This window comes from Equus caballus, chromosome 14, assembly GCF_041296265.1.
Source record: "Equus caballus isolate H_3958 breed thoroughbred chromosome 14, TB-T2T, whole genome shotgun sequence".
Taxonomy (NCBI): Eukaryota; Metazoa; Chordata; class Mammalia; order Perissodactyla; family Equidae; genus Equus; species Equus caballus.
In genome coordinates, this window is record NC_091697.1 from 62,888,383 (window position 1) to 62,905,564 (window position 17,182).

General features: G+C 37.1%; 1 protein-coding gene across 9 annotated transcripts in view; it reads right to left on the reverse strand.

The window, feature by feature from the left end:
- Positions 1 to 12,719: 12,719 nt before the first annotated feature.
- The window catches only part of MEGF10 (multiple EGF like domains 10), a 163,751-nt gene continuing 159,288 nt past the window's right edge, over positions 12,720 to 17,182 (reverse strand). For all 9 annotated transcript variants that reach the window (XM_070233132.1, XM_023617776.2, XM_070233130.1 and 6 more), the window contains one exon: positions 12,720 to 16,825. In XM_070233132.1, coding sequence (XP_070089233.1) covers positions 16,638 to 16,825 — 188 coding nt within the window. In that variant the 3' untranslated portion in view covers positions 12,720 to 16,637. The remainder of the gene's footprint in view (positions 16,826 to 17,182) is intronic.

Consider the following 17,182-nt stretch of genomic DNA (forward strand, 5'->3'; position numbering starts at 1 on the left):
TGGTATTGGGAAAACTGGATAACCATATGAAAAATGAAACTGGACCACTGTCTTACAGCATACACAAAAATCCACTCAAAATGGATTAAAGATTTGAATGTAAGACCTAGAACGATTCCTAGAAGTAAACATAGCCAGTAAGCTCTGTGACATCAGTCTTGGCAAAGAGTTTTTGGATTTGACACCAAAAGCAAAGGCAAAGGAAGGAAAAATAAACAAATGGGATGACATCAAACTAAAAAGCTTCTGCACAGCAAAGGAAATCATCCACAAAATGAAAAGGCAACCTACAGAATGGGAGAAAATATTTGCAAATCATACATTTGATAAGGAGTTAATGTCCAAAATATATAAATAACTCATACAACTCAATAGCAAAAAACCAAATAATCTGATTAAAAAACGGGCAAAGGATCTGAATAGACATTTTTCCAAAGAAGACATATAGATGGACAACTGGTACACAAAAAGGTGCTTAACAGCACTAATCATCAGGGAAATGCAAATCAAAACTACAATGAGATATTAGCTCACACCTGTCAGAATAGCTACCATTATAAAGACAAGAAAAAACAACTGTTGGCAAGGATGTGAAGAAAAGGGAATCCTTACATGACATTAGTGGGAATATAAATTGGTGCAGCCACTATGGAAAACAGTATGGAGGAGGTTATTCAAAAAATTAAAAATAGAACTACCATATGATCCAGTAATTCCACTTCTGGGTATTTATCCAAAGGAAATAAAAACACTAACTCAAAAAGATATCTGCACCCCCATGTTCATTGCAGCATTATTTACAGTAGGCAAGACATGGAAACAACCTAAGTGCCCATTGATGGAGGAATATATAAAGAACATATGGTATATACACACACGTGTGTGTATACACACATACACAATGGAATATTACTCAGCCGTAAAAAAGAAAGAAATCTTGCCATTTACAGCAACATGAATGGACCTTGAAGACATTATGCTAAATGAAATTTCAGACAAAGAAAGACAAATATTTATAATCTCACCAATATGCAGAATCTAAAAATCCACCTGCCACCCCCCCAAACAAAAAAACTCATAGATAAAAAGAATAGATTGGTGGTTGCCGGAGGTGTGAGGGGTGGTGGTGAAATGGATGAGGGGGGTCAAAAGACACAAAATGGCAATGATAAAATAAATGAGTCCTAGGGATGTAATATACAGCATGGTGACTATAGTTAATAATACCGTATCCTATATTCGGAAGTTGTTAAGAGAGTAGATCTTAAAAGTTTTTATCACACACACACAAAAAACGTAGTGAATATTGACTAGACTTATTGTGGTGATCATTTCACAATATATACAAATATCAAATCATTATGTTGTATACATGAAACTAATATAACGTTCTATGTCAATTATATCTCAATTAAGCAAAAAAAGAATTTGGGAGAAAGAAAGATTACTTAACGGAACATCTTAAGTATTTTTCATAGTTAAATCTGCAACATATAAAAGCCATGTAATGTGCATTTGTTTACACCTGATGAAATCTGAAATTAATCCCCATATACTATGTGCAATAAAACAATGCATTATTAATTATATTAGCATTTGGGTCACTAAGAAAATAGAAAACATTTTTACTGAATTTTCAAGTTAAAGAAAATTTGCAACTATCACGAGACCAGACATCTAGGAAATTTTTCTGATCTAACCGTATCTTTATAACCCATCCCAGTTCAGGCAGCTGATGTAGCTAAGCCAGAGTGAACTGAGCTAAGGCTCAAGGCAAACTGCTGTTTACCTTTCTGAGTCTCTTCTGATCTGAGCATCCACACATATGAATGTTTGCTGAATTAGAGAGCACTCACCAGATGTTCATGGGGCACCTTTATAAATTGGGTTATTTATCCATGCTGTTTCTCCTCTGATTGGATACAAATCTATGGCAGGAACTTAGATTCTTCTTTCCACACTTGGAAGGATTTCTACTCCTTCCTGAGTCTGTACTGGAACAGAATTCCACTTCTTGTACAACCCATTTAGTTTCTGACTGAAGCTTTGATCTAGGAGAATTCAAATCTTTACAGTGGTAACTGCCAAGTTATCATGAGCTTGGACTTTCTGTATTTCATATTGGCTGCCTCACAGAAACGTTACGATGCTAAGAAAAAACAAATAGCAGAGCCACGGGGCATTATATCTGGTTGGACATGATAATGCCTTACACTCCAATGTAAGCTCTGAGCTGTGGACTAGTTGTGAAAAAGCCTAGCCCCATCTCATTGATGTGCTGAAGGATTGTGAAAAAATCTTTAGCTCTCAAAAGTGATAAATGACCCTACTCTATTTTCATTTGAGCCATGGAAATACTTTTTTAAAAAAACTTAGGATAGATCACATGTGATGCTGAACCTGGGCAACACATTCTCTGATAGCAAGTGTTGAAAAGTAATGAGACCATTGAAAAAGGTATCTGAAAATAACTGCAAAGAAATAAAAGGTTAACAGCAGAATCCAATTCCTATTTCTCTTGGGTTTGTCTTACCAATTTATGCAACTATTTGGATACTTTGATCAGAGATAAATGAAATCACTTATCGCTTAAAATGGAAAGTGATTTATTGCCTAGCCGTGTCTTGACAGGAAAGGATTCAGCCACTATTACATACATGTTTGGATGAGAAAAACAGAAAGCAAAAAAACTAAAGGGTTGGGCAGTTTGAATGAATTTTAGAGTGAATAAGCAGCAGTCTGACTCAAGCAGTGAAAGAATGTCTGCTTCCATTTATTGTAATAACTATTTTAATACATATTGTGAATCTTATTCTTAGGATGTACAGCTGCATTTTAATAATTTAGAAATTTTCATGGATTCTCAGACTAACAGGTACTGAGGAAAGGCATTAATACTTTTTCTCCTGACTTTGTCATCATACACCAGAAAGAGTGGTTGCTGCATAAAAGGAAGAGAATTCAAATTAGGCTAGATGCTTTCAAAGGGTGAGGATCATTTTTTTTTAATGTACAATATTCCACACTGCACCATATATATATATGAAAACCATTAAATGAAATGATAAAAATGAAACTTTCAAAATGAATATTTCTTCTATTATTAAAAGATCTGAAATGCTAATCATTGAAAATTTTCAGTAACACAAAGTAGGCCCAAGTGTGATACTGAGCCAAGGAAGAAGGGTCTTTTGCATATTTAAGAAGAAAGAAAGAATTGGGCATTTATTCTGCAATGTAGTTTCACACTCATAAGTTTAGGAGGTCATCATTTACTTCACATAAAAATGATACTTCAGACTTTCAGTTTTCAGTTCAGCATGCAAGCAGCTTAGAAGTTGCCACTCTGTCCTAACAACCTGTAAAAACTGAACAAACTGAAAAATCAACAATTGTTAGATCCATCAGAGATTTGAGATCGCAGGGCAAACCAATGCTCCCAAAATTGAAGAGAGAGACAGAGAATAGAGAATCATAACTTACTGGAGCAGAAACCTCTGCAGGAACTAGAGCCAAGGTAGGAAAACTGGAACTGCGATTAATGAATTGCTGGAGGCTCACTGCGGACAAGTTTGAGAGGTAAAAACCCCAGGGGGTCCCAGTCATAGGGAGTCCCCACGTTTGCGTGAGTTTTACTTCCAGGAGCTCAAACCAGGTTCTCAGAGTGAATAGCAAATCCTCTCGTGCTTCTGGCAGGGCAAGGGGAAAAGGAACCATTTTGCAATATGCCAGAGCGCTCTGTTCTTCTTAACAAGGCCTGACCTCAGGGGAAAGTAGTTAACCAGAGCCTAGCCTGCTGGGCTTTTATCAGAGCCTAACTGACCTGGGGCAAGGGAAATACCCAACTCCTGCCCGGTCTAGCCATTCTGTCCCACCTAAACGGATCGGGCAGCACTTGTGAAGTTCACAGCCCAAGAACACAGGCTCAAGAAAAGCTGAGACCAACCACAGGACCAGAGAATGCTTCCCTTCCTCCCACACCTCACCACTACATCACTAAAGGCCTATTTACTCTAGGTCCTTGTACCTAATACAACATGTTCGCCTTTCAACAAAAAACTATAAGGCATGGTAAAAGGCAAAAACACAGTTTGAAGAGACTGAGTAAGCATCATAACCAGAGTCAGATATGGTACAAATCTTGGAATTATCAGACCAGGAATTTTGAAGAGTTAGGACTAATATGCTAAGGTATTTGATGGAAAAGTAGACAACACACAAAAATAGGTGGATAATGCAAGCAGAGAGATGGAAATTCTAAGAAAGAATAAAAAAGAAATGCTAGAGATCAAGAACACTGTAACAGAAATGAAGAATATATTTGACAGGCTTGTTGTAGACTGGACACGACTGAGGAAAGAATCTCTGAGCTTGAGGATATGACAATAGAAGCTTCTAAAACTGAAAAACAAGGAGAAAGAAGACAGAGCAAACAGAATTTCTAAGAACTGAGGGGCATCTACAAAAGGTATAAGATACATATAGTGGGAAAGCAGAAGGAAAAAAAGAGAGACAGGAACAGAAACAATATTTAAAAAATAACGACTGAGAATTTTCCCCAAATTAATGTCAGACACTAAACCACAGATGAAATGGAGAAAGTTGGTGAAAGAAGATACAAATAGACCAATGGAACAGAATAGAGAGCTCAGAAATGACCCACATAAATACAGTCAACTGATCTTTGACAAAGGAGCAAAGGCAATACAATGGAACAAAGATAGTCTTTTCAACAAATGGTGCTGGAACAACTGGACATCCATATGCAAGAAAAATGAATCTAGACAAAGATCTTACACCCCTCATAAAAATTAACTCAAGTGGATCATAGACCTAAATGTAAAATGCAAAACTATAAAACTCCTAGAAGATAGCATAGGAGAAAACCCAGACGACCTAGGATATGATGATGACTTTTAGATAGATCATCAAGGTACGATCTGTGAAAGAAATAATTAGTAAGTTGGAGTTCATCAAAATCAAAAACTTCTGCTCTATGAAAGACAATGTCAAGAGAATGAGAAGACAAGCCACTGACAGGAAGAAAATATTTGTAAAAGATACATCTGGTAAAGGACTGTTATCCAAAACATATGAAAGAATTTCTAAAAGTCAACAATAAGAAAATGAAGAAATGATTAAAAAATGGACCAAAGATGTTCACAAATACCTCACCAAAGAAGATAAATGGATGGCAAATAAGCATACAAAAAGATGTTCAACATCACATGTCATTAGGGAATTGCAAATTAAAACAAGTAGATATCACCACATACCTATTAGAAAGGCCAAAATCTGGAACACTGACAACACTAAACGCTGGAGAGGATGTGGAATAACAGGAACTCTCGTTCATTGCTGGTGACAGTGCAAAATGGCACAGCCACTTTGGAAGACAGTTTGGCAGTTTCTTACAAAACTAAGCATACTTGCCACACGATCCAGCAATCACACTCCTTGGCATTTACCTAAATGAATTAAAAACTTATGCCTGCACAAAAACCTGCACACAAATGTTTATAGCAGCTTTGTTCATAACTGCCAAAACTTGGAAACAACCAAGATCTCCGTTAGCAGGTGAATGGATAAACTGTGGTCCATCCAGACAATGGAATTTTATTCAGCTCCAAAAAGAAATGAGCTATCAACCACGAAAAGACAAGGAGGAAGCTTAAATGCATATTACTAAGTGAAAGAAGCCTATCTGAAAAGGCTACCTAATGTCTAATTCCAACTATATGACATTCTGGAAAGGGCAAAACTATGGAGACAGTAAAAGGATCAGTAGTTGCCAGGGATTAGTGGAAAGGAAGGGATGAATAGGTGGAGCACAGAGGATTTTTTAGGAGAGTGAAACTATTCTGTACAATACTACAACCGTGAATACGTGTCACTATACATTTGTCACAACCCATAGAATGTCAACACCAAGAATGAACCCTAATGTAAACTATATGCTTTGGGTCATAATGATGTGTCAGTGTAGGTTCATCAATTGTAAAAATATACCACTTTGATGTAGGGTGTCAATATTTGGGAGGTTGCACATGTCTGGGTCAGGGGGTATATGGGATCTCTGTGCTTTCTGCTCAATTTGCTGTAAACCTAAAACTACTCTAAAAAATAAAATTTAATTCCTAAAAATTATGATATTTTACTTATACGAGTTTATCCCTGTATTAAAAATAATATTAGCTGTTTTTATAGCAGCATTTTTCCAAAAAGGTTAGGACATTTCCAGAAATTATCTCATGGACATTTTTTCCCCATCTTTATTCCTCTGATGTGGTCAGCTGCTGGAAATGCCAGATGTCACTTATGCGGTGGCAGGTAAAGTAATTTAAACAGAGCTGCCCAGAAGGTTCATTTTAGAGCCGAACAGGTTAAATCAGGATTTGGGACTACTAATTTACCCTTTCCATGGTTACACCCATGACTCCATCCTGTAAGAATCTATCAAGTGAGTAGTCAGCCCAGCAACTTATTTTATGTCATTTTGTCAATTCTAGAAAATCACATTTATGTCTTCCTTCTTGATCCTTCTATAATAGTAATTTTTGTAAATTCAAGCTTCAACAAAATATTTCAATAACTCTTAAAGCTATCTTGCATTATTCTCCAATACGCAGCACATTCATTTGGAGTTTTCAAATATTAGACAGTTTACAAGTTATGCCACTTCTATGAGGAAGAATAGTGTCAGTATCTTTTCTTTTCAGGTGAATAAACGAGCAAAGTGAAATGAATTACCCTGATCAAGATCATACAAGGTGTCAAACTGGAAATCTGTCACCAGTCCTGCCAACTCCACATTCCTTTTTGTTCCTATCATCATCAAATGATATTGATTTAGAGTATATTCCTCTCAACCCTAGAAAGAATTTGAAGTAGTCACAATAAAAACCCCTTCTACAGCACTGCAAAAATAGACAATGAAGATATTAAGATACATAGATAGAAGGATGGAGACAAATAATGACTGTGACTAACCGGAAAATTGAGATCAGAATTCATTAAATATCATAGCAAAATCTTTGCATCGTAAGGCAACGTTACCTGGAAGAGATCGTGTGGTCTGTCCGTGGTGGGATGTGAGGAAAGTGGGAAGGAGGTTCAAGGAAGGGTGAAATGATCCTCCATAGCCCAGGAGAGAGAAATCAAATCAACATCTTTAAGTTCTACTGAGGAATGCTGCAGGCCTTCTATTCTAATCAACAAAGTAATGGCTATGCACAAGCAACATTCTCCGCTTTCACATGCTTTAAGTAACAAGATGCTTAGAACAGCTGTGAGTAAAAATGTCAAGAAGAAATCCACCGCGACCAGAGGATTTGGGTACGGGCTGATCACACCCCTAAGAGCTGAGGTCACCAGCCAGCTCTGTCATTGGATGAAAGGCCACTGCTTCTCAGAGCAGTTGTTGGTTTTCTCAGATTCCTCTAAGGCTTTCTTTGGAGAATTTGTTTTCTCTTAGCCTCTGAACTAATTTCTAATATTATAAGAGCTCTGACTATAAAGTGGTAAGTCTAGTTTTTTAAAAAATGAAAAACTCAGGATGTAAACACCCAAGGAAATGTTTTCCTTGAAGTCATCCCCTTGGGTGGTGACATGATTATTCTAAGAGATGCTGTCTTGCTTAACTCAGTCTGCCTTTGAAACCAGTAACAGTCAAAAAGAAAATTTGTCTCATATTATGTAATACACAGTTATATGACCATGTTTTAACGCATTATGCTTAGTTTTTAAGCTTTTGTTTAACGGCACTGTGGCTTTTTACTATTTATGATATTTAATACTGACTTTTGCTTTAAAAGCGCCTAAAGCATTTAATGAAGTATATAATGTTCTTATATTGGTTCATTCATTCAAAATCAATTAACAGAAAACTATTTTATATTTACCAGGTGCTGAGCTCATAGAAGAATCAGTTGCCCTAACAAGAGACGTGGCACTTTTCTTAGGAACCAAAAGGCATCTTCTCGTAATTAATATGGCCACATGATTTCTCATTCTAGGTTTAAGGGTATTCATTGGCAATCACCTTAACACTTTTCTCTACGAGGGAAAATACCAATATTTTGAGGCTCTGTTTATTTTTCCTAGCTTTTTCCCCTCCTTTTCTCCACCTTTTAAATAATATGTTTCTGGAGATCAACGTCTCAGCTTAGCCTGTCAAGGTTCGCTTTCAACATCTCAGGCAAATAAGAAAAATCCTGCCTTTCATTTGGGTATTTTAAGCTTATCTTTGTCAAGTGACTAACCTCAGTTTGTTTTCTGCCAGAAATAAAATCTACCTGCAATACAAATAAAATATTCAGGACTTTTTTTTACTTAATAAATTTGCAGCCACAATTCAAGCATAAAGGACAGCAATTGCTATTTATCAACGCCCAGCTATTTAGTGAGTGGAAATATTAAAGAGAATCTTTTTAAAACTAGTGCAAAATGAAGAAACCAGTCAATCAAGTTCTTATAACATAATCATTCATTTTCAATGGTCTCCATTAGTTGGGCATCCATCCTGGAAAAAGTCTCAAGTGGGTTCGATGACAAAGTTAAGGAACCCCGTCTGTGTATAGTTATAAACAATGGCATGATTAAATAGCTTTGTGTATAAGTGTGTTTTTTTCTGAAGAGCAATTCATAAATAAATCCTCATGCTAAGAGTTTGTGTACTATACAGAGCCCAGGACCCTTGAGCAAAGTCATCTTCCAATTCAGTGCTTCATAGGAAAGCCACAAATGAGGAGGACTCCTTCATGGCCAAATAATTAGTCTGAGGATCTTTTTAGAAAAAAGGAATCTAGATCCGCTCATCTTTTTTTCTGTTAAAATGTGTACATCAGAAATCCATGCATTTGAGGAGACCTGGCTCATGGCATTTTCAGTAACTAAGTGCTTTCTTAAATGTATAACTTTCCTGGCCTCCAGTTTTTCTGGATGTAAAATTAAAAGATGGGGCTGGCCCCGTGGCCGAGTGGTTAAGTTCGCGCGCTCCGCTGCAGGCGGCCCAGTGTTTTGTTAGTTCGAATCCTGGGCGCGGACATGGCACTGCTCATCAGACCACGCTGAGGCAGCGTCCCACATGCCACAACTAGAAGAACCCACAACAAAGAATACACAACTATGTACCGGGGGGCTTTGGGGAGAAAAAGGAAAAAAATAAAATCTTTAAAAAAAAAAAAAAAAAGATAGGAGAGAAAATGTGCTCCGACCTCCTTCCCAGCTCCTACATTGTATGAGTTAATGTCACTGTTTTGAGTAGGGATCACAGTCCCCTGCTTGGACAATCAGAAATCAGGGTGTGGTAACCTAGTGACATCCTGAAGCAGCTCATATGGGTGTGAGAGCCAATTGTTAAATTTTCGGGAATTTTGTGAACCAGTTGTTGAACACAACAATTATTAAAATTAAAGCATATAAACTTAAAATTTAATATTATGTTTTAAAAGGTAATCAATACTCAAAATCAGCAATTTTAGTTATTTTACTACCTTTTATTATTAGTTATGCCCTTGAGGTCATTTACATCTATTGTGTCTATATTGTAGAAATACTACAGAATCATCTGCTACCATGCATCTCTTCCTGACTCCACATTCAGTGATGTCATGTTGGTAGCTTCAAATTGGCCATGGTGGGAATAATTACACCACAGAAATGGGAAAACGCTACAAATCAGTGCCTTTCAATTTTTTCAGATTGCTGGTTTTAAACATTGACCCATATACCTCTGTGCTCACCAGGCTGAGACTAAGGAAAGGAGAGAGCTGTGGATTTAAGTAAGAGAATCAGTGTGCCACCACAAAGCAGACTACATGTTTCCACAGAGCAGATTCCACAAGGCATATTTTTAGCTAGGTACACCTGGGTCATATATTCTCTTTAGCCTGATGCAAGTCTGGTCCAGTGAGGAAGAGAGAGAAAGAAGAGTCTTCAATTGCAAGTGCAGTTCTAAGAAAGTTTAGCTTGGGCCAATGGGAGCCTTTGAGCCAAAGTCACCTGTCAAAAGAGTCCCTCATTTTCAGAAAAGGGCTCTCCTCAGTTTCCCTCCCACACTCAATCATTGCCTGAGAGCAGCCTGTGGAGAGCGTGACCTTGGCACAAATATTGCAGAGGTAGCCACAGGGACAAAAGCAGAGATGGGGGAAGTGCAGGGAAGAGGATGGTGGGGGCTGGAGGGAGAATAAAGACCAGCAAATAGTACAACTTGGCTATAATATAGGACTCATAGAAGCAAAGAGTAGGAGATGCTGAGTGTAACATTTCCAACTAAAATGCACTCCCTAGCAATATCTATTGAAAAACACAACGGCAATACTCTTGACATTCAAAACCTCTGGAGCTGGGGCTCTCAGATTTGTGGGCAAAGTATCAAAGAACTGACTTGAGCTTTGAAATAAAAGAAGAAAATATTTTGCGAGACTGACAGGCCCTTGTTATTCTATATCCATTTAGGTTACGAGCTTCCTGAACTTGCAGCTCTCATCATGAATTATGGCAATTGTAGGATGGAACAGAAGGAGCAACATTTCTAAGTCACCTAAGAAGAAGGCTGAGGAAGAACAAAGCCAAACCTGGCATTGCCAAAGTAAGCAGAAGCCATTATTTCATTCATTCATTCAATCAATCAATCAATCAATCAGTCTTTACTCAACTCCTGTCATGTGCCAGATCCTATTGAGTATTCTGGCGATACAGCAGTGAACCACATAGAAAAGATCTTGCCCTTATGGAACTTATGTTCTAGTTGCAAAGATAAACAATAAATGAATAAACCAAAAGACTGAATAATATAACTTCAGATACCAAGCCTCAAGGAGACAATCAAGCGAGGTAACAGGAGATAGGATGACGATGCTATCCCACACAGGTGGTCAGGAAAGGCCTTCCTCAAGAAGTGATGATTGAGCAGCAGCCAAGATTAGATTCTTCAAGATTCTCTTGAAGACTATAATTCGACTCCCACTATTTTAGCTCTCTTTGCCTAAGAAAAGTTGCATGCGAACTAACACAACCTTCGCTTTACATTGACTCATTTCTATTTACCACTGGCTCCAGAGCTAATAGATGTTCTAGACAAACACATTGACACAGAGTAGTCTGTACTAGTTTCTTAGTTCCCAAAGCATATATTTAAAAAAAATCCTCCCAATATTTTTGGAGATGATAGCAAATTTTTTTAAATGATAATAACTAGAATCCCATGGATGTATAAGCAAGACCATAAGTACACCTTTCAAATTTTCACTTTTCTTTAAGAACAGCTTTTTCTGGGGCCGATCACGTGGCCAAGTGGTTAAGTTCGCATGCTTCACTTCAGCAGCCCAGGGTTTCACTAGTCCAGATCCTGGGAGCGGACATGGCACCGCTCATCAGGCCATGCTGAGGCGGCATCCCACATAGCACAATCAGAGGCACTCACAACTAGAATATACAACTATGTACTGGAGGCCTTTGGGGAGAAGAAGAAGAAGAGAAGAAAAAAGATTGGCAACAGATGTTAGCTCAGGTGTCAATCTTTAAAATAAATAAATAAAATAAAATTTTTAAAAAGATTTTAAAAAAGCAATTTTTCCTTCTGTATTTTCTCCTTAAAGTATACTAAGTGTGAAAAACAAAAACGTTCTTGCACGTTTAGATGTGTACAATTCAGGTATTATTATCTCGAATTATTAAATTCCATTCAATTTTGGATAACTTGCTAATATACAAAACATCAGGGCCCAGAAAGAACCAAAATCCTCTTCTTTTGTCACACACAAGATTTAGATATTTAATCTGAAGCAAAACACTTAATCAATTCAGCTTTCCTTCACATTCACATGTTGAAATATTGATTAAATTATTAAATATAAAAATACATTACTGTCAAGTCAGTTTTCCAGCATCTATACAAAATAGGTAATAAGAAAGATGACCTCTTTTCCATTAACTATAAAATCAGTCTTACAACATGACTCCAAACATTGGAGCTTGACGACACACACCAGCTCTGCTTTCCTCATAATCCTGTGTGTGCAGTGTGCTTCGTAGAACTCAAGCATGGAACCCAGCATCGAGCCTTCAAACCTGCATGTGATATGCAACAACTACTGTGTCAACAAACTTTGGCTTTCGCCTACAATCACCGAATCCTTTACTTTAATTTCAGTATGGCATCTAAAGTTCTATTCTAAACCCTTGGGAAAAAATATTTCAAGTCCCTGATCATAGTTGGATCTTCAGAGAGGACGGTGTTCTTGTCTGTTCTTCTAATTGTCCTAATGTCCAAGATGCAGCCACAGCAAAACTAGCATGTGCTTCTAGGTAGAAGCCTAGAAAATAGAAAGGCTCAAACATTAGTTCAGCAATATATTTTCTGTTTTGTGGAATATTCAGTGGAGGTTGCTGCTGAGACCAGCTAGGCAGCCAGCTGAAGGGGCGGACGGAATTAATAGACAGAACACAGTCTATATAATAGACACCACACACTCTATATTATTTAATGGGACAGGGGACCATCAGCCTTAGAGTTGCCTCTGTCTTTAAAAGAACAAGCAGTCCGAAGGGAAAGCAGATATACGAGCAATTAAATATGATAAAATGTAATTGTTTTCAAATGTATATATAAAGTGCCACAGGGCCACACATAAAAAAACATTAATTTTTCCAATAGGATCATAACTTTTTTCTTCTCATTAACAACAGAGTCAGACATAGAAATAAACACTACTTCAAAGCTTTTTACTAGAAAGTTTATTGCATTAATCTATAAACTCATTTGGTGATATAAATGACAATGTTGTAGGCTTATACTGATGAAAGTTTATCATCTTTGGAAAACAGATATTTTAACACTGAAAGCATTTTTTCTTTGCTACAATCAAGAAAATCCTAATGTATTTTGATTTTTTCCTTTTAAAAATATATATTGTGATTTGCATATCAAAATGAAGCCTGAACTAAATACTGAGTAAGCAGGCCCAGCGTTAGGACACCAATAGTAAGAGGACCTTCAAAGGACGGTTTGCCGCACATCTTTAGTTACAAAACAAGCACCCATCCATGCCACACAATTCACGCTTGCATATCTATGTACACTTCCATGACATAAAGCCTTCAAGACCAAAATATCTCTGAAAGGTTTAGTTTGAATAATAAAGATGTTATCCAGAGATAGAAAATTTGTTATTTAAAAAAACATAACCTTAAAACTTAGCTTGTTATGATTTCATCTTCAGTGGTAAGTGGACTCCTAATATCGACATGAATTCTAAATGATATTGTGACACGCTTGTGCAACTTTCGCAATATTTACGGTTTACAAATCCCCAATAATTGACAACTACCACAGTGGCTCTTTGGAGGCAAGGTGACCACATTTTCATAAAGTTCTCTGCATTTCTCACAATAGAGCTGTTGTGCTAATGGACTTCGTTGGGACAGGTTATAACTGTCCTATTACAAAATTCTATGTTGGCTTTCCTGAAATTGGTGAATATAATTTTCCATAGAGATAATGCTAAACATATCAAAATCTCTGTTAACATTACTATTATAGCATGGGAGAGAATTTACATCAAGCATTGTAAATAATTACGAAATATTCCTTAGCACATAATTAACTACAAATAACATATTCCCCATATTAAAGCAAGCATATCATTTGGGCCAGTTTTGATGTATTTATATACAAATACAAACAGTTTATAAATTTTCTGATACATCAACCTCTAGGAAAAGAATAATAGTTTGGCTAACATTCCTACATGAATGGCTCTTGCTAGGTGTCACCAAGCTCACTCACTGCTTTAACTACTATAGGATATAGGGAAGAAATTATTTTTAGGGTCTCATATTAATATCAATTCAAAGGTCATAAGAACAGATTCACTATGTATGGAGAATGACATCACTATCCAATTAAATTTGATAAATCTGGAAAAGTCCTAAAAGGTGGTAATTTCAGGGGGAAAATTTTGTCAGGTCCTTTTATCTTTTCTTTAATTCTCATTCCAATGAAAGTATTTCTCTCTTTACCCAAATCTATATCAAAGTTTTGATTTCTCAATTATCCAAATATTACATGTAGTTTTATAATATCCAAAGTGCTATGTGTGTTCTGACATTTGAAAAGTCCTGAGTGAACACTGACAAGCAAGAATCAGGTCAGGTACAAATGTTTCAAGACAGCAGCTCTTGTGAGCAATTGATTTGTCAGAAAACGCACAGGAAGGGATGGCAGTGCCCTCTAGAGGCCACATTTGCCACCCAGGTTTTCCACTTAAGTTGCTGTTACCTTTGTACATGAAACTTTCATTTTTTTTTAAAAAGTGGAACGAAGGAAAAACAGAAGTGTTTTTTTTTTTGTTAACGTACCTCCAGGGAGTAATGGGGAAATTCAAACTCACCATGGAGCTCTGAAGAGATGATCCTTAAAAAAGTAGAGGAAAAATGTCTTACTTTTTTCTTACCAAAAAGGACTCTGTGGCTATTGACCCACAAGTGTCTCTATTGGATGCCTAGCCCCTAGAGTTAAGGGCCAGCCAGTGGTTAATTTTGGGGATAAATCAGTAGTTCTTGATGTGCGTTCCAGGAAATTCCATATCTCCTTGAATTAACTTTGGGGTTCCCTAAAAAGAAATAGCCATCAAAGGAGTGAATGCTCCAAGTGTGTTTGCTCTATCATCCACCTGACCAAACCATCATCACAGGTGCAGGTGTGTGACATGAAATCACTGGATATCCAAGTCAATAACTGGCAGAGATAATGCCTCACGTATACTACTAGCAGAACAGGTGCACGATACATATTTGTTCATTGACTCACTGAGACAGGACAACACATAAGGTTTCATGTCTTTCAAAGATCGACGCCCACCGTTTTCTGTCATGACGTTGCTTCCTCATTCAGCCTTTCAGTCCTTCAGCTTGCTCAGGTAGGTCAAAGAGAGACTGGCTCTCTTGTGTCATATTGGCATTCTCTTGAGACAGCTACCTTAGAGTGAAAAATGTTATTGTGTGATAAGTATGCACAGGATGAGCATCCATTCTGGTTTGCCCGGAACAGTACAAATTTAAGCCTATTGTAGGATAATTATTAATAATGCTCTCATTTACTCTCAAAAATGTCCCAGTTTGGATGATCAATTATATGACCACCCTAATGAAAGTCTTTAGTAAGATCTGTCTGTGGTACTCGTTCAATAACAATGGCTCCCTGCTTCCCCTCCCCCGGTTTAATGGAGACTCAGAACCCACAGATCAAAAGGAACTCCATTTTGGAATATTAAAAAGCTTCTCTATTTCAGTTATAAGCCATTCACCTATGGTTACTGTACTATTTTAGTAATGACCAATTTTAATAGATTGGATTTATATATTTTCATCTCCTCCCTCAGAAAGAGCAATGCATTTTTATCAAGCTAAAAGATAAATGGCAATAATATAAGAAACAGTGAACATATAATATAATTTTTTCATTAACAATCCAAACACTACAAAACATAGAATATACAACTTAAAAATGGAAATACAAATTAATGAAAAAATGGGGTACATGTCATATTAGCAATGCAAAAGACCAGCTTAAGCATAGTTTCTCTAAATCAACAATTAATAAAAGGAAAGTGCCCCTTTCACAAATATGCACAAAAATATTTCAGTCACTTCTAGGGAAAAATTAATCAAAACTATCTGCTAATTCTATATTACAGCATGTATTGCTAATGGTTTACAAAACTTAAGTGTCTTCTTACACTTAAAATTTACAACTTTTTCCAATCATTATGCACTCATTCAATCCAGTCTGTCAAAAATAAAATTATTTCATTTCTATATTTATGAAATAATTATTGATATGTTATGGATCTCAAGTGGTAAATGTCTATGATGGGGACAGTGATCAGAATAGTGTCATGGATCTAAAGCGGGTCAAGGGTCAAACAGAGAGAAGAATCACCTCTGCCCGGCACACTGTATATTGATTCCTGAAATAATTCTAGTATTTCTAAAATAATTCTAATTGTACATTTCTTCATCCTAAAAAAAGTCTAGAGTCTTCATATTTAAATTTGCTATCCACTTCTAGAGTTCATTGAAAGTCTATCCAGGTATACCACTTGACAGAATCTTTCCTCCTGGGTTCATATTAGCCCTACAATTCTGAGTCCAACTGAAAAAAAAAAAACAATAAGGACTCCATAATATGCCCTTTTGCTTCTACATGTTTAGTGATTTACACTAAATTTTATGGGAAACTGCACAATCCTAGGTACAGCTCTATAATGCCAATGAGAAAGAAATATTTAAATTTTAATTTTTCAAGCAATAACATCAATGTCCACTGCAACCCATATCTTTGAAGGAGTTCTGCAAGTTCATGCTTTTAGCCAAGATTTTACAGTAAGTCATGCTTCATGGGTGCAGTTCTAAAACTAACACGAACGGGAAATCACATTGATATCTCCTTCTGAGCCACCTGTACAAAAAGGACCTACGGTCAGTCAGCCTCAGCTTTGAGCCTTCTGCTTCACGTCCGACAATTGCCAACCATGGAGATTAACATTCACATAAGGTGGCAAACTTGAGGATGGAGAAGAACCGAACTGCAGTCCTGGAAAGGGTTCCAGCAGCCACCGAGTGGTCCTTTGGTGTCATTCACTGCTGCTGCCGCTGCTGCTGCTGCTGCCACCATCCTCTCGCTTCGGGGAGGATGAACTGTCTCGGACTGGCAGCAGGTCATAATGGCAAGGGATGTGACTGTTCTTTGGGAGGTCGTATGGATCCTGGGTGAGATGCCCATTATTGCTGAACATTCCTTGGACAACACTCACTGTAGGTTCTGTGACAACCAGGGACACATTAATTTATCAGCAAGAGAAAATCTTTAAAAAATAGCACATGGCATTTCTTGCAAATATCAAACACATAAGAGGAGCTTTATTTAAAATGTAAGGAAATATTATTTTTAAAAACAAATGATCCTTTTATAAGCACATATAGGTGGCTACTCTAGAGGTAGGTAGACCCACCGACATACACAAATGGTGTTCAGAACAAAAAGATGACTGTATGGTGGGGATGATGACGTCGAGGGAATATACAGAAACCCTGAATATGAATCAATGTCTGAAAAACACCTTAGAGATAATCTAGTCCAAACCCCTTACTCTACAGGTGAGAAGCCTGAGGACCTTAT